The sequence below is a fragment of the Gracilinanus agilis genome, chromosome 2, assembly GCF_016433145.1.
Source record: "Gracilinanus agilis isolate LMUSP501 chromosome 2, AgileGrace, whole genome shotgun sequence".
NCBI classification, from domain to species: Eukaryota; Metazoa; Chordata; class Mammalia; order Didelphimorphia; family Didelphidae; genus Gracilinanus; species Gracilinanus agilis.
The window spans coordinates 106,389,197-106,411,558 of record NC_058131.1 but is presented as its reverse complement, the minus strand read 5'-3'; the positions used below and the strand labels follow the sequence as shown (position 1 = coordinate 106,411,558).

Sequence of the window (22,362 nt, the reverse complement as noted above, 5' to 3'; positions counted from 1 at the left end):
AATATTTGAAATTTAATGTTGAAATTCTCAATTTTGGAGCCACTTAGAATTTTGAACAGTATTTCATTGTAGTCTGGTCTACATATGAGTCGTTTATTCTGAAATGGCCTTGAAGTTTATTTAATAAATACATCTCAAAGAAATATTATTAACTTGAACATTTAAACTTAGTTGTTAACTTGGGTCAATTTCTCAAATTTGGGGGAGGTGGGGTTTATCCTTTTAGTATGGAACAGCAACTCTTACTTAATATAATAATTATGCATAGATTTCTATTCATCATTATAGTTGAATTGGATTTGTCTTTTAAAAAATTTGGGACTATACTGAAGCTACATTAAAATTTGTATTTATATTGTTGGATTAGATTTGTAATTTGAAAAACCTGTTGCCTTTGGAGTATAATAAACTTTCAATATCAATGTTATTAAGAGTGAAATGAGAGCCCCAAACTACTTTAAGAATTAAATTTTAAATTTCATTTTTTTAAACTACTTGCTGGAGACATTTATATAATTGTAAACCTGTTGAAAAATACAAACTATATAAACTAATTTTTTTTTTTGCCTTTTTAAAATATGTTCAATGACAACTGGCATATAATTAGAAAAATGACTTCTCTGAATCTATAATATGGCCTATTTTGAGCTTAACTTCCTGTATGTTACTATGTTATATTATTACTGAAAGACTGAAGCCAAGCTTAAGCATTTCCTAGAATTTCATCTAAATCTTTTCCCCTCCTTTTCCAACATTTCCTCCTTTCTCTTTTTTTCTCTTTCTAATCTTACCTTCTGTCTTGGAATCAATACTGAGGATTGGTTCCAAGGAAGAAGAGCCATAAGGGCTGGCCGGGGGGGGGGGGGGGTGTTAAATGACTTCACTTGCCTTGGGTCACATGGTTAGGAAGCATCTAAGGCCAAATTTGAATTCAGTACCTCCCATCCTCTACACCTGCCTCTTGATCCTCCGAGCCACCTAGGTGCTATCTTCTTTCACTTTTAATGCTCTTCCCCTTTTCTTTCCAGTCCTTCCCCATTTTTCTTTCTCCCTTGCCTGCTTCCTATCATTCTATTTTTACTTCTTGAGATGTAAAAGTTTCTTGGCTCTGGGAAATCACCTCAAGCCAAGAAGACAAGACAATTTTTTCATCTGATAACAACTACTTGCATCAGGTACTATACAACTACCATACATTTAGCTTGGATTTTCCTATTGTGCTTAGAACTACATCTTTAACAATGAAGAGTTTTTTAAGATAACCATTCATGAGTGTTATCAATAGAATCTCTGAACTTCAATTTCAAATATTTGCTTTTTTGTTAAAACTGTTGTCTTTTGTCACATTTTAGAAACTATAAAAATATTAAATATTCATTTATGGGTTTTTCTCCTAGCTGGAATTTCTTGAGAATGAAATTATTCAAGAAAAGCAAAGTCTTCAGAATTGTCAAAATCTGAGCAGGGATCTAATGAAGGAGAAAGCACAGTTGGAAAAGACCATTGAAACACTTCATGAAAATTCAGAAAGACAGGTCTATCAATTTTCCAATATTTAAGTGTCTTTTTTTTTTTAACCCATACCTTCCTTTTAAACCCATACCTACTATGTATTGGTTCCAAGGCAGAAGAACAGTAAGGGCTAAGCAATGGTGGTCAAGTGACTTGCCCAGGGTCACACAGATAGGAAGTATCTTGAGGTCAGATTTGAACCTAGGACCTCCTGTCTCTAGGCCTGACTCTCAATCCACTGAGCCACCTAGCTGCCCCCCAGTATTTAAGTAGTTTTAAGTATTTTTTGTTTCCTTACAAAAAGTATCTTAAAACATAAACCATTTATTCATAAACCATTAAAATAAATTTATTTACAATGATAGATTTTTAAAGTAACTTTTAGAATTATAAGGATGGTTATGATTTTATATGAATGTACTTTTATGTAACACATTAGTTCTTCAAACAATGAAATGAAAAAAATCGTAGAAATCACTAGTTCAGAAGCTAATAACCTTTTTTTTTTTCTGACAAAGTGCTGCTTTTAACTCCTCAAAGCATTTGGTACAAAGTCCAGTTGTGGACAGAATACAAAGGGGCAGGCAAAATGTAGACAGAGAGATGTGGTGTCAGATATCAGCTTAGAATTTTGTTGAGATTTAGAAATGATTGCTAGATGCTAATCTATAGGGTGGGTACTTATTGTAGGCTAACCTCGCTATTTTATAGGTGAAGATTTGAAGTCTACCAATGTTTGTTTGGATTACCTGAGGTCATATCAATATACATTTGACTAATCTTTATAATACATAATAACAGATCTGAAAGTCTTAAAAAATACTAAATATGACTTCCAGGGGTGGAGCCAAGAATGAAGAGTAACCAGAGCAGCTCCATGTCACCATAAGAATCCTCTCTGACCTAGAGAAGGGAGGATAAGGGTGGTGATGGGCAATGCTTAAACTTTACTCTCATCATAACTGGCTTAGAGAAGGAAAAACAAAGTATACTCAGTAGGTTATAGAATTCTATCTTACCCCACAGAGAAGTAGAAGGGGGAATAATAAAAGGGGAAAAGGAGGTAATTGGAGGGAGGAGAAAGTGGGGGTGGGTGACAAAAAGCAAAATACTGGTGAGGACTAACGGAGAAAGGGAATAGAGCAGGATCTAAAGGGGATATAATATGATGGAGGACAATACACAGTAATTATAATGTTGAGAGTCACTGGGATGGAACTCACCCATAAAAAAGGAAGCAGATAGAAAAGTGGATTAAAAACCAGACTCCTACTATATGTTATTTACAAGAAACACATTTGAGGCAGGGTGACACTTATATTAAAGGTAAAAGGCAAAGGTAAAGTAGAAATTGATCTAATTAAAGAGATAAGGAAATTACATTTTGCTAAAAGGTACTATAAACAATGAAGTAATATCATCACTAAATATTTATGTACTAAGTGGGATATTATTTAGATTTCTAAAGGAGAAATTAAAGGAACTTAAGGAGGAAATAGATAGTAAGACCATACTAGTAGGGGATCTCAAGCTTCCCCTTTCAGAACTAGATAAATTGAACCAAAAAATAAACAAGAAAGAAGTAAGGGAAGTGAATGAAATGTTAGAAAAATTAAGAGTTAATAAATATCTGGAGAAAATTGAATAGAGATAAAAAGGAATATACCTCCTCAGTAGTACATGGTACATATACAAAGATCAACCAGGTACTAGGGCATAGAAATATTGCAAACAAATGCAGAAAAGTCCAAAGTAATAAATGCAACTTTTTCAGATCATAATGCAATAAAATTATAATTAATAAGGGTCTATGGAAAGGCAAATTAATTAGAAACTAAATAATCTAATTCTTCAAAACTGGTGTGTCAGAAAAGAAATCATAGACACAATTATGAACTTCATTAAAGAGAATAATGAGGAGACAACATATCAAAATCGATGGGATACAACCAAAGCAGTACTCAGAGGAAAATTTCTAACTCAGAGTGCCTATATCAATAACATAGAGAGGAAGGAGATCAATGAATTGGGCTTGCAACTTAAAAAATTAGAAAAAGAACAAAGTAAAAATCCCCAGATAAAAACTAAAATGGAAATCTTAAAAATTAGGGGAGAAATTAATAAAATTGAAAGTAAAAGAACTATTGAACTAATAAATACAACCAGGAGCTGGTACTTTGAAAAAGCAAATAAGATTAAAGTACTGGTTAATCTAATAAAAAACGGTATATCTTTCATATTCTCTTATATTCTGAGCTCTTTAAGGACAAAGACCAATTTTTATAAACCTCTAGCATTCTATACATACAGTCTCAATAAATAATAGATTAAATAAACCAAGGCATAATTGGACCTTACCTGTGCCACTTCACCTTATTACTCTTATTCAGGATTAAAATTAATTCTTAATTGACATTGCACTGACAATTTTTTTTTTCTGAATTAGATTAAAATACTGGAACAGGAGAATGAGCATTTGAATCAAACTGTAACATCCTTAAGGCAGCGATCACAAATAAGTGCTGAAGCAAGGGTGAAAGACATTGAGAAAGAAAATAAAATCCTTCATGAATCTATTAAAGAAACAAGCAGCAAGTTAAACAAAATTGAATTTGAAAAGCGACAAATTAAAAAAGAATTGGAACATTACAAAGAAAGAGGAGAAAGAACAGAAGAACTTGAGAATGAGTTGCATCATCTTGAAAAGGAAAATGAATCATTACAAAAAAAGATAACTAATTTGAAAATTACCTGTGAGAAAACTGAGACCTTAGAGCTAGAAAATTCTGAACTGGAAGTAGAAAACAGAAAGTTGAAGAAGACATTAGATGGCTTAAAAAACCTTACTTTTCAACTGGAGTCCTTAGAGAAAGAAAATTCTCAACTTGATGAAGAAAACTTAGAATTAAGGAGGACAGTGGAATCTTTGAAATGTGCAAGCATGAAAATGGCTCAACTACAGTTAGAAAATAAAGAATTAGAAAGTGAAAAAGATCAACTTAAGAAAACCATAGAACTCATGAAAGCTTCTTTCAAGAAAACAGAACGTTTAGAAGTTAGCTACCAGGGTTTAGATACTGAAAACCAAAGACTGCAGAAGGCTCTAGAGAATAGCAATAAAAAAATTCAGCAGTTAGAAAGTGAACTACAAGAATTAGAAACAGAAAACCAAACATTACAGAAAAATCTGGAAGAGTTAAAAATATCCAGTAAACGGTTAGAACAATTGGAAAAAGAAAACAAACTACTAGAGCAGGAGACTTCTCAACTAGAAAAAGATAAGAAACAGCTAGAGAAGGAGAATAAGAGACTCCGACAACAGGCTGAAATTAAAGATATCACACTGGAAGAAAATAATACTAAAATTGGAAATCTTGAAAAAGAAAACAGAAGTCTTTTCAAAGAAACAAATGTATTTAAAGAATCCTGTATTCGTCTCAAAGAATTAGAGAAAGAAAATAAAGAACTTGTGAAAAGAGCAACTATTGACAAAAAAACTCTTATTACTTTACGTGAGGTGATTCTTTTCAGTTCTTAGTTGCAAATATAAGCTAAAATTAAGCTGTAGATGTGTGTTTATATTCCTTAAAATTTCATATATATAAGCTTTCAACTTTAAGAAGCAGCCATTGCTTAAAATATTGATTAAATCTGTAAAGTCCAAATTCAAAGAATTTATAACAAGCTTGCCTAATTTGCTTGCTTTAAAATTTTTTTATTTAATAGTAAACAAAAATTTTAATGAACTTTTTATAACTACCTGAACCTCAGTTCAGAACCTTCATTTAAAAAATGTGTGACCTTAATTTTTATATTATACCAAATATTCTAATAGGAAACAATGTTTACTTTTGCATCTTAGTAAATTAATAAGTAACTATATCAATATACCATATACCACAATGCTATCATCAACAACTAGAAAGTGGTTAAAATTTCTATTTTAGGTTTTCTTTATATAGATGCTTTCTCTTGGAGCTTTCTTGTTAGAAAAGAACTGAGACATATTATTAGCCCATCTACAGAGTATGGAATTTTTAAAGGTTGTCCTTTGGGTTTTCTTACTATGCTCAAAGCAGCAAGATTCTTAAGAGCTTTTCTCAAGTGTCTGAGATTATGACTTTTAGATCCTCTCTTCCACTACCTACAAAGATATTCTGTAATCTATTCCCAGATATTAATTTAAACCCTGGGAGTTTCTGCCACATTATTGAATAGTAAATGAGTATCCTTGTGATAATTTTCAAACCTAGATTATATGTACAATTCTTATTTATGCTTAAATATTGGTTTTAACATTGAGAGAAAATTAAATGTATTTATTCTAAAAGAGAAGTAAAAAGGAATTACTTAAGATTTTCTACTTAAATTTAACACTATTATTTTTTCTAATTTAATACATAGTAATAATGTGAAAGAAGAGGTCTTTAAGACTTCTTTTTTTCTTTTGAGCATTTTTAGATATCTTCATTGAGAGATGTTGGTTTTGATTGCTTAGAAATTTTATATACTTGCTACTTGAATTATTTTTGCATTTCTTTTTTAATAAGGATTTGGTGAATGAAAAATTGAAGACTCAACAAATGAATAATGATCTGGAAAAACTTACCCATGAACTTGAAAAGATAGGGTTAAATAAAGAACGTCTCTTGAGTGATGAACAAAGTACCGATGATAGGTGAGTCATATTGAGAAAAAAAGTTAAATTTAACATTTTTATCAAAAATACAATAAAATATCCATTTTCCTTTTACCAAAGCTTTTCTGGGTGGTGGTGGGAGTATATTTTTCCTGAGAATAATGCAATATTTAGATCTAGAAGTTTCTATAGAGATCATCTAATCCCTACCCACTTCATTTACAAATGAGGAAACAAAAAGTCAACTGACTATAACTGCGGTCTCCTTACTTCTCATAAAGTATACTTCCTGTACAACACATTGCCTGGTATATACATTAAGGAATACAAAACTGTCCTTATTCTTTACTTTTCTCTTTTTCTTTTTATGGCAAAAAGTTCTGTACATATACCAAAAATTTCTATTGTTTAAAGAAAAGATAAAATTTTAAGTAGGCTAAGTATAAAATATTTTTTATAAGCTTCACATGCAAAGTATAATTGCTAGTAAAAGACTTGTGTAAATATTCGTGGGATGAATTTGATCAGCAAATTCTTGTTTTTGTCATTGAGAGACTATGTTACTATTTCAGATTACTCATGATATTTTTTTAGATAGTCTTTAGTAGCAAAGTGAATTGAATGAAAACAATAATCTGGTTATTTCAAACTAAACTATTTCTGCACTAATTATTTAGCTTTTTTTAGGTTAGACTTTTTCTCCCTTGTTTAAATAATTGGTAGTAGGCCCATGCAAACACCATTTGCAGTTTCATACTATTTACAAAAGCCTTCCATTTTATTACTTTATTTTTTTAATGAAATTTCCTTTTATTATTAACTTAATTATCAACAAACAGAAACTAAATCTGAGGAACTATGCTAACTTATTGTGGGTTATATATTATTAAACAAGGTACAGCCCCCTTTCTGCAATGAATTTTAGTCTAGTAGTATGAAAATTGGGTAGGTGGTAAAATATATGCAGGTGGAGTGAGCATTAGAGATAACCTCAAGAGTTTTTGTATACCGTGCTGGGAAAATAGTATTTAAGAAAGTGTTGGTGTACTAATTAAACTAGTATCCATCTGTGATTTAGAGGTTTTTTTGATATTACTAAAGTGACACCAGGGCCATGTTCTCACATTAGTCTGAATTTTTCTTTTAAACACCTACCTTCTGTTTTTGAATTGATACCAAGTATCAGTTCTGTTGCAGAAAAGCCATAAGGACTAGGCAATTGAGGTTCAGTGACTTTCCCCAGTGTAGAAAGTGTAGGAGAGTAGATTTGAATCCAGGACTCGTATGTAGTCCTGGCTCTCTGTCCACTGAGCCACCAGCCTGCCCCTCCAGCCTGAGCATTTTCACTTTGTATCTGTTTCTGTGTAGTTAGCCCCTGATTTTGTGGGAAGAGACTAGGAGCATGAATGATAAGTGTATGCTCTCTGCTTTGTTGTGTGGATCCTTGATAATGTAGTTGTGCTACCCTGGAGTCAGAATGTACAACACCTTAAAGAAACAATAACACTGAGCTCTGACTAAGATTTCTGTAAAATGTCTTGAGTGAGTTGAATTTCTTCCTCAGTCATTGGGAGAATCATTCCCTGCCACAAAGACTTAACTATTTAAAAAGAGAGCCTAAATTTTAAAGTACTTATAAGGCAGAATATGGGAATATGGATATATTGTAGTAGCATGCCCACTGCTTCTTACTTGTACAGCACATGCATTATATTAAAATTAAACAGTAATTTATTAAATATCTGCTGTGTGTATAGGGCTAAATCACACATAGTACCACAAAATCTTTTTTTTTTCTTTTTACTTTGTTCTTACTAGCTAAAAAAGAATAATGTGCTGAGATTTTGTCTTAGTAGAGTAAAAAAAATTTACTCTCAAATCAGCATGAGAGTAAAAACCATGCTCTTACCTCAAGCCCAATGTCAATTTTTTTTTTAACTCTTACCTTCCCTCTTGCAGTCAATACTGTGTATTGTCTCCAAGGCAGAAGAGTGGTAAGGGCTAGGCAATGGGGATTAAGTGATTTGCCCAGGGTCACACAGCTGGGAAAAGTGCTTGAGGTCAGACTTGAACCTAGGACCTCCCATCTCTAGGCCTGGCTCTCAATCCACTGAGCTACCCAGATGCCCCCTCAACCCCCATGTCAGTTTAAAAGGAGACTGATAACTGAGCTGATAGTTAAATGACATGTTCTTCTGTTATGAATAGCAGGTATAAGCTTTTGGAGTCAAAATTAGAGTCTACACTAAAGAAATCCCTGGAAATAAAGGAAGAAAAAATTGCTGCTTTGGAAGCTCGATTAGAAGAATCAACTAATTTTAACCAGCAACTACGCCAAGAACTTAAAACAGTAAGTAGAGCATTTATGTTTATTTAAATTTAGGACATTTTATATATTAAAGAAAGAAGACAAAAATCTAACTGTCTTTTTCTGAAGCTGAAAAGAGGTCTTAAAGTATTTTTAAAGTATTTTAATTAAGGGTTGATGCAGATATGGTTGGGGATGTAGACTCGAAACGCCCACACCGACGCAACTATCAATAATATGTATAATAAGTCTTGATTGATCACACAGGTTAAAACCAGTGGAAATGTGCTTTGGATATGGGGGAAGGGGTGAAGGGGAAAGTAAAAACATGAATCATGTAACCATGGAAAATTTTTCTTAAAAAAATATTTTAATTAGTTTTGACTTAACTGAAAGCTGTTAAAGTTGAATCAGAACATCTTGAATAGTTTTATTAACTATTTACTATTTCTAGTATTTTTGTGACAAAGTATACATACATAGATTTGAATATGGGAGATTTACAGTTGAGTAAAGCTTCATTCTTTTCAAGAATAACTTAATTAAATAACTTAATCTTTATTTGTGCATATAAACCAGAGGCTAGGATTAATACTGTTTGGGTAAAAGGAACAAAATCTTTAGGCTTTATGTAAAACATAGTAGGCAGAATCTCACAATCAAGAAAAAGAAATGTCAATTTTGGAAGGTAAAGAAGCTAGTAAAGTCAATAGACATTAAGGATATATGTAGAAGATAGAGGTTTACTATTGATGAGAACATACATCTTCAAAGGAAAATATTAATAGAGAAGAAGCAAAGAATGAATTTTCTTCTAACTCAAAAACTTCTTTTAGGATGTACACATTCATTGCCATTTGTATACAAATATGTTGTGGCTTCTGAAGCATAAAAATAATTTCAAACCAAGAGGGATAAGTCAGAAAGATCGGCCAGCAGGCTATTGGAGTAGTCCATCCCTGAGGTGATGGGAACCCATATAAGATGGCTTTAGTATCCAAAGAGAGAAAGGGCCTGTGTATTAAAGATGCTAAAAAGATAGAATAAATAGGACTTTGAAAATGATTGGATAAGGAAGATGGGAATTGTTCAAAAGAGATTATGAGCCTGGGCAACCAGTAGGATAATGGTACCCTCAAATGTAGTACGAAAGTTTGGAAGTGGGGAGGGTTTAGGCAAAAAAAGATGAGTTAAATTTTTAATATGTTGAATTTAAGATGTCTACAGGATATGCAGTTTGAGATGTCCAGTAGTGTAAAGGGTAAAAATTAAAGGTTGAACTAAATTAATGAAGAATGTGGTTGCCATAATTATTACTTAAGTCAGAATGACTTTTTAGCAATTTATTTATAAAATAGAGAGAGAGAGTGAAAGTAAGGAAATCAGAAAGAGAAGATAATTACTCCAGCCTGGTCTGAACCAGGCAGGGCTTCAGAGGCCACAGCAAAGGGGGCCCAGAGTTAAATTACACAAGGGTTTTAGCCACGAGGCCTCTTCCAAGACAAGGGGCTTTTCTCCAGAGGCTAAGTACCTCTCAGAAAAGGTAGGAAAAGGAGTCCGTCTTTTTCAATCACCCACGAGGTAGTTTTAAGGGAAAAATCCAAGAGCAGTCTGAGGTCCCAAGCCAGAGCTCTTTCAAGTTCAAGTTAAAGGCAAAAGACCTCATCATAGGAAGTTTAAAGACCTTTTCTTTCATCACTCCATGTGCCTTCCTTCCACTTTTACATGGACCAATTACAGCTAAAGCTTTGCTTAGGACTGCCCAAGGTATAGTCAGCTGATTCTGATTTATCACCCACCATCACACGTGGGTCACAGACCTCCCCACACTTAAGATAAGTGGGGTGTATATGCTTCTGATGATTAACTCTAAAAATGGGCAGGGGCAGAGTTAATCCCATCTTCACAGTAGGCATTTGGAAATGTGAGTCTGGAGATAATAGGAAAGGTTAAAGTTGATCAATCCATCCATCTCTACTAGCAGTTGTTTTATATTGATCTTTCCTATTGTAGCTAAGTACCTTCAGAAAGCTGTTTGCAATAGCTGGCTCCACTTCATTCTCTAGTTAACTCTTTATGGTCTTTCAACTTCATCAATGTCAATGGAGAGAGTCTCCAACATTAAGATGGTTATAATTGCCAAATCTATTGGCCTTTTCTTAGTATTCATCCTTCTTAACATCCCTGTAGGCTTGACATTGTCAGTCACCCTTTTCTCTTTGATGGTCTCTTCTTTCTAGGTTTTCAGGACACTGCGCTCTCCTGTTTGACCAATCTTCACACTTTTTCACTAGATCTTTATATCCAGATCATGCTAGCTAACCATAGGTTTGTTGTAGGGCTCTCTTCTGGTTCCTCTTCTTTTCTCCTTCTGTACTATTTATTTTACTTGATATTCTCATTATTTCCCTGGGTTTCAATTGTTATTTCTATGCCAATGATTCTCAAATTTACTTTTCCAGTCCTAACCCTTCTGGTGACCTCTGGTCTTATTTCCAACTACCTTTTGGACATCTTTAACTAGATGTCCAATAGACATCCTAAACATGTCAAAAATCAAACTCATTATCTTTTCCCCCCAAAATTTACCCCCTTGCAAATTTTCCTACTCCTGTTGAGTGTAAGAGCATCCTCCTAGGCTCCCAGACTAACATCCTTAACTCCTTACTCTCTCATCTCCCCCACTTCCAACCAATCCATTGCCAAACCTTTTTGATTTTACCTTTGCAGCATCACCTATATGTGACACCCCAAGTCTCTCTTCTGATACTGCCACCACCCTGGTATAGACTCTTAATTATACTTGAAATATTAAAGTAATCTGCTGGCTGATCTACCTTCCACAAGTCTCTCCCCAATCCAGTCCATCCTGCATTCCTCTGCTAAAGTGATCTATGCCCATCCCCACTGAGCTGCCTAGCTGCCCCCTCCATGCATTTTTCCTTGCTGTCCACAGTCTATCAGAGGTTTCATTATAATTGTTTTTATATATAGATCTTTTACTATTAAAAAATTTGATCCAAATTTATTGGACAAGCAAAAGAATAGTACTCATAGGATATAAGTTTTAAAAAATGATCTTGAGAACAGGGAAGTTTTGGTTTTGGCTTTGTATTTATTACTTAGCACAATATATCATAAATATATTCATTTGAATCAAAGTAAGGGAAATAACTTTTAAAATGGATAAATTTAAAATTAAAAATTTTTCTGTATTTAATATATTTTGGTAATATTTTAGGTGAAAAAGAATTATGAAGCTCTTAAACAACGGCAAGAGGAAGAAAGAATGCTGCAGAATTCTCCTCCAAGATCTGGTGATGATACTAAATGGGAAAGAGAAAGTCAAGAGACAACTAGAGAGCTTTTGAAGGTTAAAGACAGGTTAATTGAGGTGGAACGGAATGTAAGTTTACTAGAATTTATTGAATCTAAATATTTGAAAGTAAAGATTTCTTAAAATATAAATCATGAAGTTTATCTAATTGTATTTTACTACTTCATTTTTAAAATACCTATTATAAATACAACTAAAATTATTAAGATTATTAATATTCTTAAGAATTTACTTCAACAAATCTTTTTGAAAGTCAGAACAGTGAAGTGAATGACATACTTGATGGTAACTATAGTTGTTATTTTTATAGATTAATTTTTCTTCCAAGTCACTCCACATCTTTACAAAAATAGTGTCTTTAAACATCAGAGAAAGCCCTACTCTGATTTCTCATTGTAGTAAGGAATGTGACTGGGAATATGGGCACAATTTATGAATTTAGCTCAAGAACCTGTCAAGCAAAGTTTGAGAGAAGCTCATCACCAGGTTGAACACAAGGTGATGAATTTTTTAGCCACCACAATTCTGAGATCATCTACTACTAAGCCAGAGAAATTATATCATTATCAGCAGAGGGAGTGCCAAAATCATATAATCTTAAGAGCTGAAAAGGAACTCAGAATCCTTTCTTGCCTAAATCTGAACAGGGTAAAACATTATGCTGGATGAGTAGAATAGGGACCAAGGTGAATTCTAAAATTTAGGCTCAAAAATCAACTTTACTAATACAAGATGGTGGGGAGTATGACTGTAGAGAACAAGAATACATCCTAGTGGACTTCTCAGATTGCCTCAGAAAGCCTTTTCCAACCTTGCTCCACTTTTTCTGGACTTAATATTCATTATTTCTTTTCACATAATAGTTCAAGTTTTGATATGGCAATGAAGAATGATGATATAATTATAAGCTGCAGTAACGAAAGAGGAGAAAGCCTGGTTTCCAGGAAAAAGGCACTGATAGATAGTTCTGCTATACTCTGTCATGATCAGATAACATCTGGAGTATTCTTGGTACTCCATTTTAAGAAGCACTTGATAAACTGGTGATTATCCAGAAGAGGGCAATTAGGATGGTGAAGGATTTGTCATAAGAGGAAAAGTTGATGGAACTGATATTTAGCCTGAAGAAGAAATGGAGTTGGAAGGGGCAGTGCTGTTTGTCCCCTGAGGACATATCTAGAAATAATGAGTAGAAGTTTAAAAAATATACAATGTAGGTATAACATGAATATTCTTTAGTCAAATGTGTCATATTGTGTTTCCCAAATTTGCCTCTAGATATAATGGGTCCCCCATCCTTGGAGGTTTTCAAGCAAAGATTGCATGACTACTTGTCATTTCTGAATGAAAAGGCATTTTGTAGAATTTCTTTTTCTTGTATGGAACAGATTTAAATGGCTCCTGCAATATTGAATTCAATGAAATAGCATGTAAAGTGCTTTGCAAACCTTAATTCGAATCATCCTTGAATAGATGTGGTGCATAAGGTGCTATATCTTCTAATCATTTGTTCTCTGTTTACCTTGATTATATAGTGAAGCCACTCCCTACCATGTCCTTCATTCTCCCTTTGGATGTAGCCAGAGTCATCCTTCCATTTAGTGGCACTTAGGTTTCATTTGTAGGGGGAAATGTCAGTACATAGACTGACACTAGTTATTATGGGATGTTGCTAGTCATTAGCAGTTAAACTAATATTTGTAGAAAATTTGGGAGCAACGTGATGTTTGGCAGCTTCTACCTCTTTTCTGCCATTTCATCAAGCAGAAGGAAATCACAGAAGGCAGAGAATATCTTGTATTTTTATCTATTTAATGAGTCACCATGACAAAAGTATTCCTTACTCACAAATATTACATATCCACATTTAAGAACTCTGAAATTCCTTTATCTAATCACAGTTTTTTGTCATTCCACCTCTTTATCTATTTTGTAACTTCCCAAAAATCCTGTTTTCCGTCTTTATTATGAGCTCTAATCCCTCAGTTCTTTCCCAGGTCATCATTGTTAACCTTTGGTGAACCAATTCTAAGTTATCTTGTCAAAGATCTTGCCTTCAAAACCCAGGTTTTGGATTATGCCTACCATCCCCAGCCTTTGCTCCTACTCACATGTTACTGAATGAAGCTAGAGAAAGTCATGAAATTACTGCTGTCTGGTCCACACAAGTTTCTGGTAGATAACTGGGCCCTCATTGTGGGAAAGCAATCTAATTCTTTTATACCTTTCTAATAGATTGCTGTTCCACTTAACATAGTAATTTTTTCCAAATTCTTCCTTCCTCAGATGTCCCATGCCTTTTCTTCCCCAACCCTCTCATCTAAGAAACTTGCCTCTTATTTTCCTGGGAAAAAAAAAAAGCTGAAACCAGTCACCAAGAACTTCCTCTTCCCTCATCTCACATCACTTCTGCTGCTATCTTCAAGTTTATTTGCCTGTGTACTGGCTACTTCCCTACTGTCTATAGACATGCCTTTGTCTTTCTCATCCTCAAAAAAATCTCACTTGTTCTGTCTATTCCTGCTGTCATCCTCTCTCTGTTTTTTGTGATTAAAATTGTTTATGGTTATGAACCTCTAGATCATTGCCCCTCTCCTATTCCTCTCTCCCTCTGTATCTTCCCCCCACCCCCTTTCCCTTTATATTCTGGATTCTCATCTCATCATTCAATAAACATGCTCTCTCCAAAGTTACTGTAAATGATCTAAATCTTTTAAAAGACCATCTACAATAGGTATGTCTATTGCAATCTCTTTTTCCTCCCAAGCCCTCACAATCCAGCTTCCAAATTTCTGATTCCAATGAAACTGTTCTCTCCAAATTTATTAATCTCTTAGTTGCCAAATCTAATGACCTTTTCTCAACTGAGCTTCCTTGACTTCTCTGCAGCCTTTGATTTGCTCTGTTTTCATGGCACTCTTCTCCTTGTTCTCCTCCTGCTTGTCTGATTGCTTCTCCTTTGCTAGTTCTTTCACACCCCCTAGTTATTCCTAGAGTTCTGTCCTAGGCTCTCTTTTCTTTTTTGTTTATATTATCTCACTTGATCTCATCAACTCCCATGATTTCTAGTTATCATCTCTATGCAGATGACTCTCAGAGTTGCTCGTCGAGCTCCAACTTCTCTGGTGACTTCAAGTCTCACATCATTAGTTGCCTTTTTGAACATCTTGAACTACATTCCCTGTTGATATCTGAAATGCAACATGTCCAAAACTAAGCTTATTTTCATCCCAACTCCTCCCCTTCTCCTACTGTCCTCCTCCCAGAACCTTAGGCTCACAACCTACAACAGTCACCCCGGACTTCTTACTCTCTCAACTCCAATCCAATCATTTGTTAACTCCTATCATTTCTATTTTTTTAAACTTCTCTCTTCTGATACTGCCACTGTCCTGGTGCAAGCCCTTATCAACTCTTTCTTAGACTATTGCAGTAACCTACTGGTTGGTCTCCCAGCTTCAGTTTCTCCTTTAATATATTCTCCACTTAGTTGCCAGAGCAGTCTTGCTAAAGTTCAGGCCTGACCATTGCAGCCCTCCTCCCATTAATTAACTCCAATAACTCCTTGTTACCTCCAGTATCAAATATAAAATATTCTCATTTTAAAAACTACTCCTTATCTCTCCAGTTCTTTTATGTCTTATTTCTCTATAAGTACTTTGGCTTCCTTGTTCCTCAGTGCTTCATCTCTGACTCCTGGCTTCCCTGGCTTCCTCCAGGTCTCTTAGCTAAAGTCCTACCTTCTGCAAGAACACTTTCCCTAGCCCTTGTTAACCTTAGTGCTTCTCCTTTGAGATTATATGCAATCTGTGCTATACATATCTTGTTTGTACATAGTTTGTATATTAAATTGTCTGTTCCTTGATGGCAGTGTCTTTCTTTGTATTCCTAGTGCTTCATTAATTCCTGACACTTTGATGTTTAAATGGTAATTGACTGAATACTGACACACTAGTGGTAGTGGTGAGCCTCTCTGAATCCCCTCTAAACTTGGCCTAGTATTATACTTGACCAATTTGATAAAAACCTATTAGAATTGGTGTTCATTTGGCATAACCTACTACAAAAGATGTACTCTGCTGTATCTGAGTGTTCTAAGTTTTAAGGATAAAATTACCCAGACAGAGTCCTTGCCCTGTAGAAAATTACAATTTAATGGAGGAAGACGATACACATAGTTGAATGGTAGCCAAAGAGTGACTTATTGGCCAGGAAAGTCATAGGAATGGAAAAATAGATTGATAAACCTTATCCAAGAATGCTGGCAGTTTATTTGATCATGGTATCAAAATTGGAGATGAATAAATAGGAGGAGTTTTAAGCTAAGGAGAAGATGGCCTGAGATTCAGTAAGGAGTGAAATGAAGCTTCATGACTGAGATTTTACAGAAATAATGACCCAGGAGAAGCAGTTATCAGGGAGGAGTATAAGGGAGTTTCCAAGGCAGAAGTTCCTCTAGGGAAGTGACTCTTAAATTTATTCATTTTGGCATGGGACTCCCTTGGACACCCCAAACTCTAGAAGTGTTTCAGGTCAAAAAAAAAAAAGAAAGCAGGAAAATTCCTTTCCCTCCTTACATTTTGGAGTATCCTGGAAAAGGTGACCCTGGGCATCAGAGGCCTGCCCCCCTGAGATTGCCACAGATATACATCTTCTGATTATTCTCTGATACCATCAGGCTGTAATCTAGGACATCTACTTGTCCCCTAATCAATGCCTGGTCACCCCCTGCGTCTTTGGAACACAAAATATCACTCTAGCCCCACTCAGGTGACAAACATCCCTCCCTTCTATCTAGCCTCATTCCATTCCCTAATCCTTGGTCACATAGCCACTGTTGTCAAAGGGTGTAAGAAGCCCAGAATCCATCTCCTCTAGGAAGCAGTGTCTTCCCCACCTTTCAACATTACTACTAAATTAATAAATTTCTCTTTTTATTTTAAAGCTAAGTTTTAGAGTCTTGTATTTTTAATGCAAAAGGTACCTGTCACGAACCTGGAGTTCACGTCAAGTTCCCTCACAACAATTTCGTTATCCTTTTATTATAGTCTTAAAAATTATTGAACTCTGCAAAGAATTTTTGTTTATGTTGGTTATATTTCTCATTAGAAATTCAAATGTTTTTGTATTATTAGGATAGTTTGGCCTCATGAATCCCCAAAATCATCTTGGGGACCTCCATGTGTCTCCATGTGACAAGATTTGAGAACCACTATTCTGGGAATGCTATCTTCATGTAGTCTCTTCCTTTTTCCTTCCAGAAAACAAAAACTAAATTAATTCAGTGGGGCTTTTAAAAATAATAATAATTTCATGTAGCAGAAATTATTTAGTCTAATCAAGTAAGCAGGTGATAGCTGTTTATAAAAATGCTTCAGACTATTGTAAATGCTATTTTAAATTTTATTTTCTCTAAATTTTAACTAGTACTATTGTAAGACTATATTCCCTTAATACAGTGTCAGTGCAAAACTTTAATGTGACATAAAAGACCAACAAAACTCAATGTTATTCTTGATTTTTGATATTTAATCTGATAAAGAGATAAAAGGCATTCTTTGGAATTTCAGTCCTAATGTTTCTCTTTATTTTATATTTTTAGGACAGGCCCCATCATTTTAAGTGTTTAACTTTTTCTTTCTTTTTTTTGATGGGATTTGCATTATATAATACAGGTTTATAAATTATGAGGTGTACAATTCTAAGAGATTAGAAATTCTAGATCTATTCAGAGTAAATAAATATTTTAACCCTGTTAAATATAATGATGTTCCATTATGCAAATGCAGTAGTTGAAAATATGTTATATTGTACCTTGTCCAAGGAGTACAAACAAAAAGGAATTTTAGTGGAATTTTATACTATGAATATATAAATAATATTATTATATAATATAGGTCAGATCCATTAAGTATCTGAACCAAATTTTTAAAAAGACTGTCTAAATTGGTCTTATTGATTTCTTGACCTCTAAGTTTGTGTTACTTATGAAATAATAAAAATTTACTGTTATTTCATTGTGTTCTGATGTTCATAGTATAGCATAAAATTTTTCCTACATTTCCTAATATTGCACAGTAGATAGAATCAAACCCAGATACAGTAGTTATAATTAAATTGTACTGGATTGTCTCTGAAGACCTGGATTTGAATCTCTTCTTGACTAATTCTTGCTGATATTTAGCAAGTTATTTAACCTCTTTGACCTTTCTTCTATTCATATGAAAATTGAAGATAAAACCTTTAGCAGGCTTTACCTATTTTACAAGGTTGTATAATGAGGGTTTAATTAAATAGCATGTTAAATGCTTTGTCATTGTGAAAACTCTGCAAAAATCTGTCATTATTGGAATTGTCTTTTCTTGAATTTCCAGAGAAGTTGTAAGTTTAATAAGGCAGTGTAATATAGTGAATACAGAGTTCTGGGCTGGGAATCAGGAAGATCTGGCACTATTAAATATTTTACTTTGGAAAAGTCATTTAACCTAAATGTAACTCAGGCAATTTCCTAATATTTACCTACTAAGCCATAGATTGCAGACTGCTGGATCCCCAGGCTGACAAAATTATAGCCAATTTCTTTTGAGTTTAAAATTTCATTTAAAATTCTTTCCCAAAAATCCTTATCTAATCTGTAATTATTTTGGATACTTTGATACTTATTCAGCAAATAGATCATAGACTTGAGTTGGTATTTTTAAATTTATGTTGTTTCTTTACTAAGAATGCTACCCTGCAAGCAGAGAAACAAGCATTGAAAACTCAGTTGAAGCAACTTGAGACACAGAACAATAATCTACAGGCCCAGATTCTTGTACTTCAGCGGCAGACTATTAATTTACAAGAACAAAATACTACCCTTCAGACTCAGAATGCCAAGCTTCAGGTAATTTTCATATTACATTTTTGGTGGGAGAATTTCATCAAAAGTAGAAATTCTTTTATGAATGGAAAACTTTGCTATCCATAATAACCCTTTAAGTCAAATACTTAATTCTTGTTGTAAAAACTTAACCATGGATTAATTAAAATATTTAGAGTTATATATATATATATATATAGTGTGTGTGTATATATACATAGTAATGAGATCTCAGTAGTTATAGTATAATATTTAGTGTATTTATCAAGATTATTGGGATTCTAAATATAAAATAAGTAAAATAAGAGTGGATATCTGTAAGGGCATATAAAATATGAAATAAATTTTAGGACTTATAAGTTAAGATATCATAGTAGATATTGTTTCATGTCATAACTATAGCACATGAACCCTGGTTTCCTTTTTTTCAGATCTCTAAGTAAGTCAATTACTAGAAAATAAGCTATACAGGTAGGGTAGCACTTTTAAACCTTGCCTGTGTTGTTGGTCTCATCAATCTGGCAAGTCACCAGATATTTAAGGACCTAATTAATGTGCAAATCACTGGGAAAACAAAATAATTCCTTCCTTCCAAGAATTTAAATCTTACTACAGCTTAAGAAAAGAAGAGATAGGTCTCTCGCTAAAAAACCAGCTTTGGGGTAGGTAGGACAGAGAGCCAGACCTGTAATCCTGGGAGCCTGGGTTCAAATATGTTCTCAGACACTTCCTAGCTATATGACCCTGAGCAAGTCACTCAACCCCAATTGCCCAGCCCTTATGGCTGTTCTGCCTTGGTATTGATACTTCTGTCAGTTCTAAGATAGAAGATAAAAGTTGTTGTTTTGAAGTGGGACATCTCCTGAAAAATGCCAAACAACTCAGGTTTAGAAGTTTTAGGGACCTTTAGTAGCCGGCCAACTGGGGCATCTTCCTCACATGAGAGAGAATCGCACCCCCCATAAGTATGCACAGAACATATATAGGAAAATAAGTTGGCAGGAACTTTTCCTTGGTGCACATTTCAAAGGATTGGATTGGTGTGTTCAAAAATAAACATTCCTTAAGCAAGCAAGCGGTTTCTCAGAAGCAAAATATGGTGCTGTTAGCAGCTAGGGAGGGTCAGGCAAGTGGACAAAAGGGAAGTGAGATAAGCAGTTGGGTGAAAACCTAGCTAGGCTGTCGGCTCCTGTGAGGGGCCCATGAGGGGCTCTGTTACTTTTTAGTCTTCTCTGCTCCATTACAGTTTTTTTTTTAATCATTCTCCCTCACCTTCAAAAATTAAGCTTAAAAAAATCTGTTTAGAAATCTTTGAAAGGAAAAAAGAATAGGTTTTTTTCTCTGACCTACATATTATTAGAAATATTTTATCAATATAACTGTAGCCAATTTTTAGCAAAAGTTTTAGTTTTTAATTTTTTTAATTTTAAATAAATATGAGCAGATTTATGATTTCTTAATTTATAAGAATTCTTGACATGAGTCATAAAATGTTTTTAAAAACCCTTTTTTTTTTTTACTAATTTTTTCATAAATCAGTCTTATTTTTTTGTCTGTTGTTAACAGGTGGAAAACTCTACCCTTAATTCCCAAAATACCTCAATTACGAGCCAGAATTCCCAACTATCTGCTCAGCAGCACACGTTAGAAAATGAAAATGACTCTATAGTCAAAGAAAGGGAAGAGTTGAAGTCTCTCTATGATGCACTGGTTAAAGACCATGAAAAATTGGAAAGTCTTCATGAACGCCAAGCTTCTGAGTATGAGTCTCTCATTTCCAAACATGGAACACTAAAATCTGTACACAAAAATCTTGAGGTAGAACATAAGGACCTCGAAGATCGGTAATTTTCATTTTTTCTTGTTTATAGCTTTTCCAGTTAGCTTAATGAATTTAATACAAAAAGTAAACATCAAAGAAATAACTTTGTAAAAGAATTGCTTTTTCTTCAACATAAGTATTTTTCCAATATTTTTATTGATGCCTTTTATCTTTATTGAAGTCATTTCCCATCTCTTCTTGCAGATTGAATTCTCCCTTCTGACAAAGGGAAAAAATCAGCTAAAAATATATGAAAGACCATTTTTATCAATAAGTGAATCTATCCTTATCAAGTCCTACACCTCTCTCTGTGTTTTATTATCTGTTCTGTAGGACCTTCACTGATTTTTCAGTTATTCAAAATTTTTATTTCTTTATAGTGACTTTTCATTTACAATTTATAGTCACTGGATATAGTGTTTTCTTGGTTCTTTTTATTTTGCTTTGCTTAATTAGTTCATAAATATTCTCCTGGCTTTCTTACTTCTTTATATTCATCATGTCTTAAGACACAGTAATATCCCACTATGTTTATAAACCATAGTTGTTGTTTTTTTTTTATTTATTCCTCAGTTGATAGATACCCACTTTGCTTCCAGTTCTGTTACAAATAATTTTGCTAAGTTTCGAACATTTTTTTCTGTCTTTGACTTACTTTAGAGCAAATGTTCAGTAGTGAAGACTTTGCTATCCTCAGTACCATTATGCCCAATTTAGTGATTCTAAATGGCTGAATCAGAGTATAGATTATTTAATGATTTTTATTTCATAAATCTAAATTGAAATACATACCCTTTAGATCAGTTCACAGTTCTATTAATTTTGTACCAGTTTTCTTGATTTCCCAAATATTCTAAAAATGATTTTTCTCACTTTTTATTATCTTTTTCAGTTTGCATTTTGTGAAGTTAAACTTCACTTATTTTAATTTACATATCTCTTACTCTTAGTTGGAACAGATTTTCATGTGCTTTATGTTGTTTATAATTCATGAGATTTTAATGAAACTTCATGTATTTTAGCTACTTTTTGGAGACTGGCTCATGGTAATATATATATCAGTTACCTTTGTTTTTGTATATCAATTCTTTGTTAGTGATATTTGATACAGATCCTTTTCCCAATTCTACTGTATCTTTTCTAGTTTTGCTTTTTTTAAAAAATAGGGAACATTTAAGTTAAATTTTTATAACTCTGTCCCCCACACCCCAGTTATTTTTTAAAATTAATTAGAGTATTTTCCCTTGGTTCATGATTCATATTCTTTCCATTCCTTCCCCCTTCCTGGAGCTGACAAGTGATTCCACTGGGTTATACATGTATCATTGTTCAAAACCTATTTCCATATTATTAATATTTGTAATAGAATGATCATTTAAAGTTAATCCCCAATCATATACCCATCAAACCATGTGATCAATCATATGTTTTTCTTCTTTTCTATTCCCACAGTTCATTCTCTAGATGTAGATAGTATTCTTTCTCTGGATGTAGATAGTGTTCTTTCTCATAAGTCCCTCAGAATTGTCCTGGATCATTGCTTTGCTACTAGTAGAAAAGTCTATTACATTTGATTGTGCCATTGTGTATTAGTCTCTGTGTACAATATTCTCCTGGTTCTGCTACTTTCACTCTGCATCAATTCCTGGAGGTTGGTCCAGTTCACATGTAATTGCTCCAGTTCATCATTCTTTTCAGCACAATAGTTATTCCATTACCATCAGATACCAGAATTTGTTCAGCCATTCCCCAATCAATGGACACCCTCTCATTTCCGTTTATTTGCCTCTACAAAGATTGAGGTTATGAATATTTTTGTACAAATATTTTTCCTTATCTCCTTGGGGTCAAATCCATCAGTGGTATGGCTTGATCAAAGGGC

The 22,362-nt window shown here is 33.7% G+C and overlaps 1 protein-coding gene across 1 annotated transcript in view; it reads left to right on the top strand.

Annotated features, from left to right (window-relative positions):
• Positions 1–22,362, top strand: part of CCDC88A (coiled-coil domain containing 88A) — a 164,472-nt gene that overhangs the window by 111,272 nt on the left and 30,838 nt on the right. The window contains exons 14-20 of the mRNA XM_044663347.1: positions 1,398–1,535; positions 3,959–5,029; positions 6,063–6,190; positions 8,360–8,501; positions 11,701–11,865; positions 18,521–18,682; positions 20,225–20,502. Coding sequence (XP_044519282.1) covers positions 1,398–1,535; positions 3,959–5,029; positions 6,063–6,190; positions 8,360–8,501; positions 11,701–11,865; positions 18,521–18,682; positions 20,225–20,502 — 2,084 coding nt within the window. The remainder of the gene's footprint in view (positions 1–1,397; positions 1,536–3,958; positions 5,030–6,062; positions 6,191–8,359; positions 8,502–11,700; positions 11,866–18,520; positions 18,683–20,224; positions 20,503–22,362) is intronic.